Genomic DNA, 13,692 nt, shown 5'->3' on the forward strand with positions numbered 1-13,692 from the left:
TACAAAACAGGTCCAATAGGCACATGTTACTATAAAAGGCCTCAAATATATACTTAATGTAAAACATTTTCAACCAATTTACTTACCAGAATATAATTTATGTCTAAATGTAAATTCAAGAACTATGCTTTAATGATTCACACTAAATCATAACAGCATACAGTTTCTTTTTATTTGCATTTTTCAACCAGAAATATTCAAAACACAAACTCCACTGGTTATATACCTTAGATTTCATATAGCAATAGTTATTGCTCACAAAAGAAACATCTATTAAAGACTAATTATGGAAATAAGGCAAATAATAGAAGGCAGTGACATAGTCTTCCTCCACATCAGATGGGAAAACATTATTTAGCAAGATGCACAGTTAAAATAAAGAAAGAACCTCAGTGAATTCCAACAAAAGACTCAAAAGCATTTGCAACAATATGCCTCAGCAAATCAGAATATATTATAACACAGTGTGTGGGAATACAATCTGGGATATAAAAATGAAAGCCACCCCAGGGCAGAACTATTCTTTCAGCTTGCACACTGAGACATAACACACCACTACTTTATGTAATATAAGTAGTATAGGCTATGGAACTGCTACTTTCTCTCTAGGTAGAAAACCTAGGACTCAAAAAAACATAGATCCAATTATTCATATCTCTTCTTACCATAAAACTGTTCACTGTAGATTGCTGTTATCTTGACATAGAAAAGAAATTAATATAGAAAGGTTTTATATTTGCCCCAATATTTTTTAGTATCTCTGTGTAAAGTGATTAAATACCAAGATTTATCTGATCTGTATACTCATTCCTGTACTGATTACAGATCTATATATGTAAATTTTAATAACATACCTGATCAAAAAGTAATCGTAGCTGTCTTTCAGATTCCCCTACCCATTTACTCAGACAATCAGCACCTTTCCTCATGAAAAATGCTACTCTTTTATCCCCTTGACTGCACTCATTAGCAAGTGCTCTAGCAACGAGAGTCTTTCCGGTTCCAGGAGGACCATAAAACAAACAACCTCTGTAAAAGAATACATAACTTTTAGTACTACATTAAAAAGCAGAATATTTACAACAAAAAAATCACAAACCAATTTCATGAATTTAAGTAGTGAATAGATAGTAAACGAGACAGCTGAAATATAGTTTCATTCCACAAAGCAAAATTCAAAACCTTGAAACTAACATAGAAATTAAATAAAACTCTGTGTTTGAAACAGATTTTCTTTAATCATTCATCATATAGGAACTGAATACTACAAGAAACACGAAGGTACTATGACTATGGTGATGGGATATCCCAAAGGACTAAGAGCAATCAATCAAGAATGGAGCCAAACAAAGGCTCCAGGAAGGATGTGTCTGGAAAATAAAAGTGGACCTATTAATTTTGTATGTTTTAACTATACTGAAAAGTTTTACAGCTCTGTTGAAGATTTTATGCATGAACTATGTAAAACTCAGGACAAAAAAAAAAATTAAAGCTAAAGGAGTAGGGGAGATTGTAAAAGGAAATGTCTTCATATACTATGTATGGTATACCTGCAAACAGTATTTTTTAGTCATAAGATAAACACAGAAAATGGACTTAACAACAATTATATATATATATATATATATATATATATATATATACTGTGAGCCTATAAGAAAGGGATATGTATATATATGGAGGGTGGGGGAATTAAAAGAGTCAAATAGTCGCTGCTCAGCTAGAAATCTCTAGGTTAGGTAAAAAAATTGAAATATTCAGAAACTGTTGTTTAAACATATGATTTAGAAATGTACAGGTAGCAATCTAACAGGTAAAGGAAACAGGAGTTGGTGGAGAGACTATTACCATTTTTTTAATAAAAATTATAGTATTATTTGACCTTTTAAACTATGTACATATATTACTTTGATACAAATTTAAAACCAAAATTTTTAAATGAAAGAAAAATGTGAAGTCTGTTAGGGAGGATTTCCTTAAATGAATGACAAGCCATGGAAAGTGATATTTGAAACAATTTTCATGTTAAAATTAAGAAAGTAAAAAGATTCACAGCATCCAAGAACTTGCAGAAAAATAACTTAAAACTACTGTAGACTTTAAAATTTTCAGCGGAGAAGAATCATCTTTCTGGACAAGAGCATAGTATATATTTTGGTTAAAATAACAAAAATTAAATTACCCTCGTGAAAAGAGAACCAATAAAATGGGAGAAAATATTTGAAGAACTCCAACTCAAACAACAAAAAGATAAACCCAATTTAAAAATAGGCAAAGGACTTGAATAGGCATTTCTCCAAAGACATACAAATGGCCAATAAGCACATGAAAAGATGGTCAACATCGTTAGTCACTAGGGACATGCAAACCAAAATCATAATGAAATACCACTTGTGGTGGTTTGGAGCTGTACAGACCCGACATAAACAAGTTCTTAAACTTAACCATTCCTATGCATGTGAACCCATTATAAGTAGGACCTTTTGATGAGGTCACTTAGGTTAAGGTGTGACCCAACTCAATCAGGACAGATCTTAATCCTGTTACTGGAGTCCTTCATAAGCAGAATGAAATCCAAACAGAGAAAAAAAGCCTGAGAGAGCACCCAAAAGTTGAACATCAACAGAATCTAGAAGAAAAGGGAAAGGCCAGGAGAGACACCATGTGTACTGCCACATGACAGAGGAGCCCAGGACCAAGAATTGCCAGCAGGCAGGCCAAGAACACTAGTTTTCTAGGAAAAAGCCTTGCTTTGATTTTAGACTTTTCCTAATCTCAAAACTGTGTGCTGTTAAATTGCCATTGTTTAAACCAAACCACTGCATGAATTTGCTTGAACAGCCAAGGAAACTAAAATACCACCTCTCACCTACTAAATAGCTATTGTTAAAAAAATGGGAAAAAAAGTCCTGGCAAGAATCTGGAGAAATAGGAACCCTTAGTATATTGCTGATGGGAATGTAAAATAGGAGCCACTGTGGAATATTTTGAAGGGTCCTCAAAAAGTTAAAATTAGAACTATAACATGGCCCAGAAATCACACTTTTAAGTATATACCCCAAAGAACTGAAAGCAGGGACTCAAATAGATATTTATACATCAATGTTCATAGCAGCAAGCATTATTCAGAATGGACAAAAGGTAGAAACAACTTAATGTTCATCAGCAGAGGAATGGATAAACAAAATGTGGTATATACACAGAATGGAATATCACTTGGTCTTAAATAAAGTTCTGAAGCACCTGAAAACATCATGTTGAGTGAAAAAAAACAGATATAAAGGGACAGATATTGTATGAAATACCTAGAATATGCAAATTCATAGAGACAAAAAGAACATAGGTTTTCAAGGGTGGGAGGTGTGGGGAACAGAAAATTAATGCATAACGGGTACAGAATTGTTTGGGGTGAGGGGAAGGTTCTCGTAAGGGATGGTGATGAAGGTAGTACAACACTGAATGTCAATCCCACTGAGCGGTATGATTGGAAGTGGTTGAGATGGGAAACTTCATGTATATATGTTTTCAAAACTTAAAAAAAGAGCAACTAAAGAGACAATAATTAGATCCAATACATGATCCTGGACAATATCTAGGAAATAGGAGAAAAGGTGCCAAAGGACATTAATGGGACATAGGAAAAACTACAATATGAATTTAAGCTTTACATCAATGTTAAATTGATAAAAATTTTAAAACTAACAAACTTGATAACGTGTGCACTTAAGGTGGTTACATAAATGAGTGTCTTTGTTCTTAGGAAATGTACATAGAAGAATTAGGTGTTCAAAGAACATATTTAGTAGACAGATAGATGGTTAGAATGATACGGCAAATATGGCAAAATGTTAAAAGTTGGTAGATCTGGTATCAGGGTATGGAGGTATACTGGAGTTCTCTAATGGATTTTGTATTTATTTTTTTGGCATGGGCAGGCTTTGGGAATCGATAGACTCAGCAATGGCAGGTGAGAATTCTGCCAATGAGCTACACTGTTGCACAGCCCTGAATTTTGTATTATTTTTATAACTATCCTGTAAGTTTGAAATTATTTCAAAATTTACAGTTTAAGAATGAAAAAAAATTACCTTGGAGGTTGAATTTTGAATTTTTCAAATACCTCTGGATAAAGTAAAGGAAAAACCACCATCTCTTTTAGAGCTGCAATATGATTAGACAGGCCACCAACACTATCAAATCGTACCTGATAATGGAAGGAAAACACTGATATTCTTAGAAGTGGAGTCAAAATTAAAATGTCATCAAACCCAAACTCTACCTACTCCATACACAATTAATTCAGTAATACTATCTTATGTGTAGTCTGAAGATTAAAAACAGGAAAAAAAAATCTGACAGGTTAAAATTTTTACTTAACACCCACACCCACAACTGGTTTTTTTTTTAAACTTTAAACTAAAATAACTGAACTACACCATAGTTCAAGTATACATCTCAAATACAGTACTCACTGAAGAATCCAGTTGCATTGGATCAACATCAGCAAGGCTTGCTCCGATTTTCATTCGATCTTTATATATTCCTTTTAATTCATCTTTCCGAAAATTAAGCGGGAGGCACCTATTAAAGATTTCTCTTTTAAAGAAATTGCCCTTTCCCAAATTCCTTGTTAGGTTGAGGATTTTATTTAACAATTTTAAAAAAATTTAATTTCAACTGGTGCAATTTTAAGAACATGTATTTCAAAGTCCTCATCTTATGTTTGGGTGAGAAAATTGAAGTTCAAAAGTATTAGAAATATGTGTATCTGAAGCTTTATCATTAGATCAAAAAAATGCAATAAAATGAAAATATCTGTTATCAAGATGTCATGAACACCATAAAGTAATCTACTGCAGACAAGTCACAGATAATGCCAATATAGATAATATTCCTGTCTAAAGTATACAGAACATTTATCATGTACTTTATATATATTAATTTATTAAATCCTGTCATGGTCAGGTTCATGTGTCAACATGGCCAGGTGGTGGTACCTGTTTGTCTAGTTGGGCAAGTGCTGGCCTGTCTGTTGCCATGAGGACATTTCATAGAATTAAGTCTTGATCATGTCACCTGCATCCACAGCTGTGGAATCAGCCAAGGGGAGTGTCTTCTGCAATGTGTGATGCTCAGTCTAATCACTGGAAGCCTTTTAAGGAGGATTCAGAAGAGGCAGGCTCTCTTCCTGCTTCGGCCGGTGAGCCTCTCCTGTGGCGTTCGTCCAGACCCTCCATTATAGTCCTCAGCTTCACAGCCTGCCCTGCGGATTTTGGACTCTACGTTCCCACAGTTACGTGAGACACTTATAAATTTTATATTTACAGATATTTCCTATTGATTCTGTTTCTCTAGAGAACCCTAACTAATACAAATCCTCAGAAGAGTCTTTATGAGGCAGTACTTTTATTTTCTGTATTTCATAACTTTTTTTTTTTTTTTGCACGGGCAGGCAACAGGAATTGAACCCGGGTCTCCGGCATGGCAGGCGAGAATTCTGCCTGCAGAGCCACAGTGGCCGGCCCTATTTTCTGTATTTTAAAAGAAAATTGAGGCATAAAAAGGTTAACTAACTTGCCAAGGACACATAACCAGCAAGTGGCAGAGCCAGGAATCAAACTCAAGCCATCTGTCTCCAGACCTGCAATAACCTTGCTATGTCACCTCTCAGCAAAATATTCTAGTGCCACTAGCTTTTGAAGCTGCATCCATCTTCTCAGGCAAGCAAGAATGTATCACTACTGTTTTAACTACTTTAAAAAAGTTACAGCAAGTTACAAAGGAGGTATCTAGAAGAGCTTGCTTAGTTTATAGGTGAATAAATGAAAACCATTTCTGTTGTACTTGTGCCATGATGTATGTGGGGAATTGTATGAGAAAGCCTGAGCAAAGCATAACTACTACATCTAAACAGAAGTAAAAGCACACTATGCTCACAAATGACAATTCCCATTAGTTCCAAACGCTAAGAACAATTTATACTGTGAACCTTAGATGGACAAGTTTTCAACTGTAGCATTTCTGTGGGTGTTTTTAAAATAACTTTTGATGATATAAATGATTAATATAAAATCCAGAGGATTAATTCCATACTTCTATGAATGCAAGCAAAGAAAAACCCCTAGTAGTCCAAATACATAGATTTCACACGATTAACTCATTCTGTCCAAAAGAAATAAAAATGCAGTTAACAAATATAAATTTTTATTTTCTAATAGCCACATTATAAAAAGGAAAAAATAGTGAATTTAATAATATATTTTATCTCTGTATATTCAAATTTTACATGCAATCAGTATTTAAAAAATTGAGATATTAAATACTTTCTATTTTTGCACTGTCTTCAAAATCCAAGTGTTTATTCTTCAGACATATATATCAATTCAGTCATATGTGGCTAGTGACTATCATGCTGTACAGAGCAGACGTAACATAGACATCAATGATAGAACTCAAGAAACGAATAATGGTTGGTCTGCATGTCCCTTCAACCATTACTTTCCATTTGTTTCGTCAAGGATTGTTCTCTAAGAATATTTATTAGAATCCAAGAACTTTTGATCCACCCACCCACATTTGTAAAATTGAAGAATTCTAGCCCTATCTATTTCATTAGATTATTATGAAAATCAAATGAGTTGGTTAATATATGTGGACTAACAACACAAGGAGTATAAAAAAACAGTTTGAATGAATAAACCCTTCAATTTTCCTCAAGACTTCTACAACAAGAATGTATTAGTATAATCAGAAAAATTTTAAATTGAAAAAAAATTCTTATTTCCTCAAGTCAGTGTTTACCAAGCATAATTTTAAGCTACATTAGTATGTCCTAAGAAAACATAACCATATGTTCTAATGTGCTATTAGTTTTAACTGTGGTTATTTCTAACAAGACAACACTGTAATTTATGCATTAGCCTGTTGTGTAATTTTTTAATCACTCAGGCCATACATATTGCCAAATTATCCAGCTTTCTCACAACTTTCAAAATATATCTGACCCAGAGGGTCTTTGGGTCAGAAAATCCTGAAACTCAAGAGGGAACAGGCTCTCCAGGATTATCAATTAATTATATCTCCTATCTCTTAGTGTGGAACACCTCTTCTCAACACGAAAAAGTCAAAACAGGCACTGCCCAAAGATCCTTACACAATGGAATAAGGATTAAAGGAGGAGGAGCTATAACAGAAAATGGGATTTAACAAATGAATATGGCTGCTGAATCACTATATTGATATTCCTTCTGACCTCCAGTGTTTTGGAGCAGCTAGAAAGAAAAATCTGAGATGACAGAATGGTAGACCATGACAAACTATGAGATCTGTTCTGTAATTACTTGTTGAAGTGTGCTTTGAAAACTGTTTCTTTACTTTGTATCTGTTATAAGCTACAATAAAATTTTTAAATAAACCAATCAAGATTGGAAGAAGAAAAAAAATGAGTATTTAAAAAGGAATCAAAATACCTGCTGAGAGCTCTATTACGGCTCCTTTTTCTTCGCCTCTCAAAGTGTTGCTCATCTTCAGAAGAGGAAGATGAAGTAGAGTCACTACTATGGATAGCATGCCTTCGCCTAAAGGAAGGAGGAAAACTGAATTCATAATGATGATAGGCTAAAAATGTGCAAGACCCAAACATCAGAAATACCTAATAACCCAAAAAAGCTTATCATTAATTTAACACATCTGCTTAAGCACTAAGATAAGCTTTGTTGGTCAATCTTTTGAAGTTAACAAAATACTTGGATAACTAAGAGGAAAGGGAAAATGAATAGAAGCCATGGGAAAGGTTATCCCTCAAATTTCATTGATTAAAATAGGTTATGTCCCAGAAAGAGTGACTTCTTACTCTTGATATAAATCAATTATACTTGAAGGTAAAGGGGGAATAAAGTAGGTATTAGAAACTCTGGGACTATAATTCCAAAAAGTATTTTCAATATCATATATAATTCCATGTTTGGAAGAAAAAAACACCTATTTTGAAATGTCAACCTGAAAAGGAGGACATGATACTTTTACGTAAACCAAAATAAATCAGGATTGTTTAAAAAAATGCTGGCAAACAGTAAAAAGATAGCCTTTTATCTAAGCGTATCATCAATTGCAAATTCACAACTCTGCTACTCAACAGCTATGTAAATGAGGATAAGTTACTCAACCCAGATATAAACCCTCAGGTTTCTCACTTACAGAAAAAGGTATAAAATATTATCAAATCGTTACGATGGTGGTAGTATTAAATAAGATGCCAAGTGCTATACATACACAAATTTTTAAAAAATCACTTCTACCTTTGAACAGTAGCAAGAAATCGACAGAAAACAAAACAAAACAAAGAATTTGGCTACAAAAACGTTTACTCATTCTATTGGATCAGCTTCTAGAGCTTTTCCTGAGTCAGAGTGCAATCACGGTAAGCAGGTATTTCCAAAAATATAAAAGATTCACAATCTATTATTGGCATAAAGTAGGTTCAGAATCATGGTCTTAAAAAAACTCTGAAAACAAGTTTTTCAATGACACAAGCAGCTAAGCATGACCTGAAATGGTAAGAGGCAATTTTAGTCTCTATCGCACTTACTATGATTATTCATGTTATAGAATTATCATTTATTGGCTGTGTGGTATGCCCCAGATACCCTCCCTGAAGTTTTAATGTAATATACTACATATCCAACATGTTACTTTTATAAATCCAGAAACAAATCTGAATTCTGAAACAGATGTCCCCAAGGATTTTGGATAAGGTATTGTGTAAACACAGACTTAATGAGAAAATAATTCCTCCACCCACCTAACTACCCAAACATACCCAAGACCATTTTTGTTATCAACACGAATCTAAAAATATCCAATTTGAAAGACTAACTTATTTAATGTTACCATTAATATTACAAATATATCCTTACTTGACCATATATTCGCATAATTGAAGACTAACTTTACAGTTAATCAAAAGGAATAATATTTATAGAGTATTTCCTGTACCAGGGGCTGATACGCTATTTCAGTTGATGTTAATTAAAATTTTGTACAGGTACATATTAACAGGCTTATTTTACATTTAGGGCCAAAGTGGCTTATAGGTTAAAAAACTTCCTCAACCTATCAAATTAGTCACTGATGGTTTGCAGACTGACATAAGCTTTCCAACGTCCAGGTTCTTAATAATCTTAAACTGTAGAAAGGCCATTATTTCAGTTTAAAAATGATTCTGTATATATACCTACATTCACTCACCCATCTACTAATTTTTTTTTCCATTTTACTAAAAAAAGCAACAACAAACATGGGACCAGCTCTTTGAACCTAACCAGAGCTTCTAGTTGCCAGTTCCAGTTCCCTGACAAATAGGCTCACTGAAAAGACAGATTAGGAGTATTTTGGAATATTGGTAGAACAATTGTGCTATTATGTTACCTTATACTTCAAAAGGGATAGGCCTGTTCCAGAAATTGCAGACTGAGATTAAAGAAAAAACTTCAGAATACTATAGTTTAGTAACTACAAGGAAGAAAGAGAATCCTGCTAAAAGAAAACATTCCTGCAACTGTTATGTTAAATGAGCCAGGAGACCCTTGGAAGAGCCTGCACTGTGGCTGCAAGGTTTTCTATTTGCCATGGATTCTTAAAACAATGCTAAAATGATTATTTGAAGTTGTACCTTGTCTTCGTGCCTAAGTATTTCAAGTCACACAGGAACCATAAACAGAAGCTGGCCTTTTTAAGAAAAAGTAAAAAGGCTAAGCAAAATGATTATTAGGGCTGTCAGAAGGGATGTCATAGATGTTCAGAACAGCCTGGCAAAAAGTAAAAAAAAAAAAAAAAAACAAGGAAAAAGTTTAAAAGACCATAATAAAAAGTCATTTAACTGGCTAAAAAGGACATGAAGACATGCTCATTTTCATTAGCTATAAAGGAAATGCAGATCAAGACTACAATGAGATATCACCTCACAACCGTGAGAATGGCTACTATGAATAACTATACACCAACCAACTAGACAACTTAAGATGATGAAATAGACAAATTCCTGGAAACACAGTAACAAGGTACACTGACTCAAGAAGAAACAGAAGATCTCAACAAACCAATCACAAGTAAACAGATTCAATCAATCATTAAAAATCTTCCTACAAAGAATAGCTCAGGGCCAGATGGCTTCACAGGGAAATTTTATCAAGCATTCCAAAAAGAACAAACACTAATCCTACACAAACTTTTCTAAAAAACTGAGGAAAAAGTAACACTGTCTCATTCATTTTATGTAGATAACATCACTTTCATACCAAAAAAAGGAAACCTACAGGACAATCTCCCTAATGAACAAAGATGCAAAAATTCTGAAAATATTAGCAAATCAAATTCAACACTACATTAAAAGAATTATATACCACAACCAAGTGGGGTTTATACCAAGAATGCAGGGATGGCTCAACACAAGAAAATTAAGGTAAGTTTAGGTAATTAAAATTAAAAGTTAAGGTAACACAGCACATTAACAAATCGAAAGGGAAAAATCACATGATCAACTAGATTGATGCTGAAAAAGGATTCAGCAAAATTTGGCATCTTTTTCTGATAAAAGCACATCAAAAGGTAGGAAACAAATGTAACTTCCTTAATTGATAAAGGGAATATATGACAAACCCATAGCCAGCATCATACTCTATGGAGAGAGACTGAAAACTTTCCCTCTAAGGTAGGGAATGAGACAAGGATACACTCTGTCACCACTACTATTCAATATTGTACTAGAAGTTCTAGCTAGAACAATCAGACAGGAAAAAGAAATAAAAGGCATCTAAACTGGAAAGGAAGAAGCAAAAACTTTCATTATGTGCAGATGACATGATACTATACTCGGAAAATCCCGAGAAATCGACAACAAAGTTACTAGAGCTAATAAATTCAGCAAGATAGTGGGCTATAAAATCAATATGCAAAAATCAGTATCGTTAAAAAAAAAACAAACCAGTAATGTTTCTATGCATAAGCAACAACCTAACTGAGGAGTCAATTAAGGAAGAAATTTCATTCAAAATAGCAATTAAAGAATCAAGTATCATTTATTGCTTTTTTGTGTTATTTTCCACAAAAGAGAAAAACAGAGAAGGAAGAAAATAGTAGAGAAGATAGGATTTAACAAATGAATATGACTGCTGAATCAATACATTGATATTTCTTTTGGTTTCCAGTGTCTTGGAGGAGCTAGAAGAAAACAGGAAAAACTGTGGAATTTTAAACCATATCAAACTTTAAAATCTGTTGTACAAGTACTTGTTAAAATGTACTTGGAAATTTATTGCTTTTTTGCACTTTTTTTTACAATTAAAAAAATGTAAAAAAAAAAAAGAATCACATATCTAGGTATGAACTTTTAACTAGGAACATAAAGGACTTGTGCACAGAAAACTACATAACATTGCAAAAAAAAAATCAAAGACGATCTAAATAGGTGAAAAGACACACCTGCTCATGGACAGGAAGGTTAAATGTAGTTAAGAAGCCGATTCTACCCATATTGATCTACAGATTCAATGCACTGCTAACCAAAATTCCAACAACCCATTTTGAAGACTTGGAAATTGGAAAACTAGTTATCAAATTCATCTGGAAGGGAAAAAGGGCCCGAACAGCTAAAAGCATCCTAAAAAAAGAATGAAGTGGGAGGATTAACACTTTCTGATTTTAAAACTTATAAAGTCACAGTCGTCAAAACAGCATGGTACTGTCACAAAGACAGAAGTATTGGCCAATGGAATCAAATTGAGAGCACAGAAATAGACCACCAAATCTATGGTCAACTGATTTTTGACAAGGTCCCCAAATCTATTGAACTGGGACAAAAGAGTCTTTTCAATGAACGGGCATGGGAGAATTGGCTATCAATAGCCAAAAGAATGAAAGAGGACACTTACCTGGCAATCTATACAAAAATTAACTCAATGTGGATCAAACAGCTAAATATAAGAACCAGTACCATAAAGCTTCTAGAAGAATGTAGGGAAACATCTTCAAGACCTGGTAATAGGAGGTGGCATCCTAAAATTTACATTCAAAGCACAAGCAACAAAAGAAAAAATAGATAAATGGGAACTCTTCAAAATCAAATGCTTTTGTCCTCAAAAGACTTGGTCAAAAAGGTGAAGAGGCAACCAACTTAATGGGAGAAAATATTCAAAAAAAATCACACATCAGATAAAGGTTTGATATCCTGTAAACTAAAAAGAAATCATACAACTGAACATCAAAAGAACAAACAACCCAATTATAAAAGGGGCGAAAGATATGATTAGGCATTTTTCTGAAGAGGAAATACAGATGGCTAAAAAGCACACGAAGAGAAACTCATTTTCACTAGCTATAAGGGAAATGCGGATCAAGACTACAATGAGATATCACCTCACACTTATAAGAATGGTTGCTATTAAACAGGAAACTACAAATGCTGGAGAAGATGTGGAGAAACTGGGACATTTATGCACAGCTGGTGGGAATGTATAATGATACAGCCACTATGGAAGACAGTTTGATGGATCTTTAGGAAACTAAATATCAAGCTGCCCTATGACCTGGCAATACCACTACTCAGTATATACCCAAAAGAGGTGAAAGCACTGACAAAACAGACATTAGCACACCAATGTTCATAGCAGCATTATTCACAATTGCCAAATAATGGAAACAATCCAAGTATTCATCAACTGATGAATGGATTAACAAAATGTGGTTTATGCATATGATGAAATATTATGCAGCAATAGACGAAATGACATCCTAAAGCACAAGATGTGAGCCTTGAGGACAAAAGCCTAGTAAAATAAGCCAGAAACAAAAGGATAGATACTGTATGACTCCATTTTCATGACCATAGTAAAGGTAAAATCAGAGGCTTATAACACTGAATATAGGGGACCTAGAGATAAACGGAAGCAAGAGATAGGTAAATGGTTAGCTAATGAGATTGAACTTGAATGTAAGGGGATAGAAGTAAAGGTGGTTCACTAGTGGGTTTCTAAGTAATATTACCATATTGAAGGTAAACGTGATTGAAAGGGGTTGTATAGACCAATGTGTCCCATTGATTAACACTTTAAATATAAATCAGTTCTTGCATGAACTACTGCAAAGGTATGAATCTTGTACAAAGACTGCACAAATTCGGGCTAAAGGGGGAAAAAGTATATTGCATGCTATGGACTATGTTTAACAGAAAAAAACAACAACAGTACCACAGCAACACCAGTGGTAAATAACGGGAAGAAGGACATAAATTAAGGGGAGGTTTAGATTTTCTATTTGGTGAGAGTATGTTTATTGGTTATCTTTCTCTTGGGAACAACGAAATTATCTAAAATTGAGCGTATTGATGGACTATTGGACATTATACATGATGCCCGATGAATGGAGGTGGCTGAAGACTGCACCAACTGAGAAGCAGATTGTTGAATGATAGTATATACTTATGATCAAATATTATGCTACTACAAAAAGGAACAAAGTTGCAAGGCATGCAACATTGTGAATCAACCTATGGGATATTCGATGAAGCAAAATAAGCCAGAAACAAAACAAACATTATACTTATAAAAACACAAAGGCCTAGACTGTAAGCTCTTATAGCAGTCACATTTAGTCTGGATTGGTAATTGCTATTTCTGGATTATGAGAGGCTGTTTTATA

At 33.9% G+C, this 13,692-nt stretch overlaps 1 protein-coding gene across 4 annotated transcripts in view; it reads right to left on the reverse strand.

The window, feature by feature from the left end:
- ATAD2 (ATPase family AAA domain containing 2) overlaps positions 1-13,692 on the reverse strand; it is a 97,170-nt gene that overhangs the window by 38,534 nt on the left and 44,944 nt on the right. For all 4 annotated transcript variants that reach the window (XM_077167586.1, XM_077167583.1, XM_077167584.1 and 1 more), the window contains exons 9-12: positions 7,470-7,577; positions 4,473-4,581; positions 4,089-4,204; positions 855-1,029 (exon numbers count right to left, since the gene is read on the reverse strand). In XM_077167586.1, coding sequence (XP_077023701.1) covers positions 855-1,029; positions 4,089-4,204; positions 4,473-4,581; positions 7,470-7,577 — 508 coding nt within the window. The remainder of the gene's footprint in view (positions 1-854; positions 1,030-4,088; positions 4,205-4,472; positions 4,582-7,469; positions 7,578-13,692) is intronic.

This window comes from Tamandua tetradactyla, chromosome 6, assembly GCF_023851605.1.
Source record: "Tamandua tetradactyla isolate mTamTet1 chromosome 6, mTamTet1.pri, whole genome shotgun sequence".
Lineage (NCBI taxonomy): Eukaryota > Metazoa > Chordata > Mammalia > Pilosa > Myrmecophagidae > Tamandua > Tamandua tetradactyla.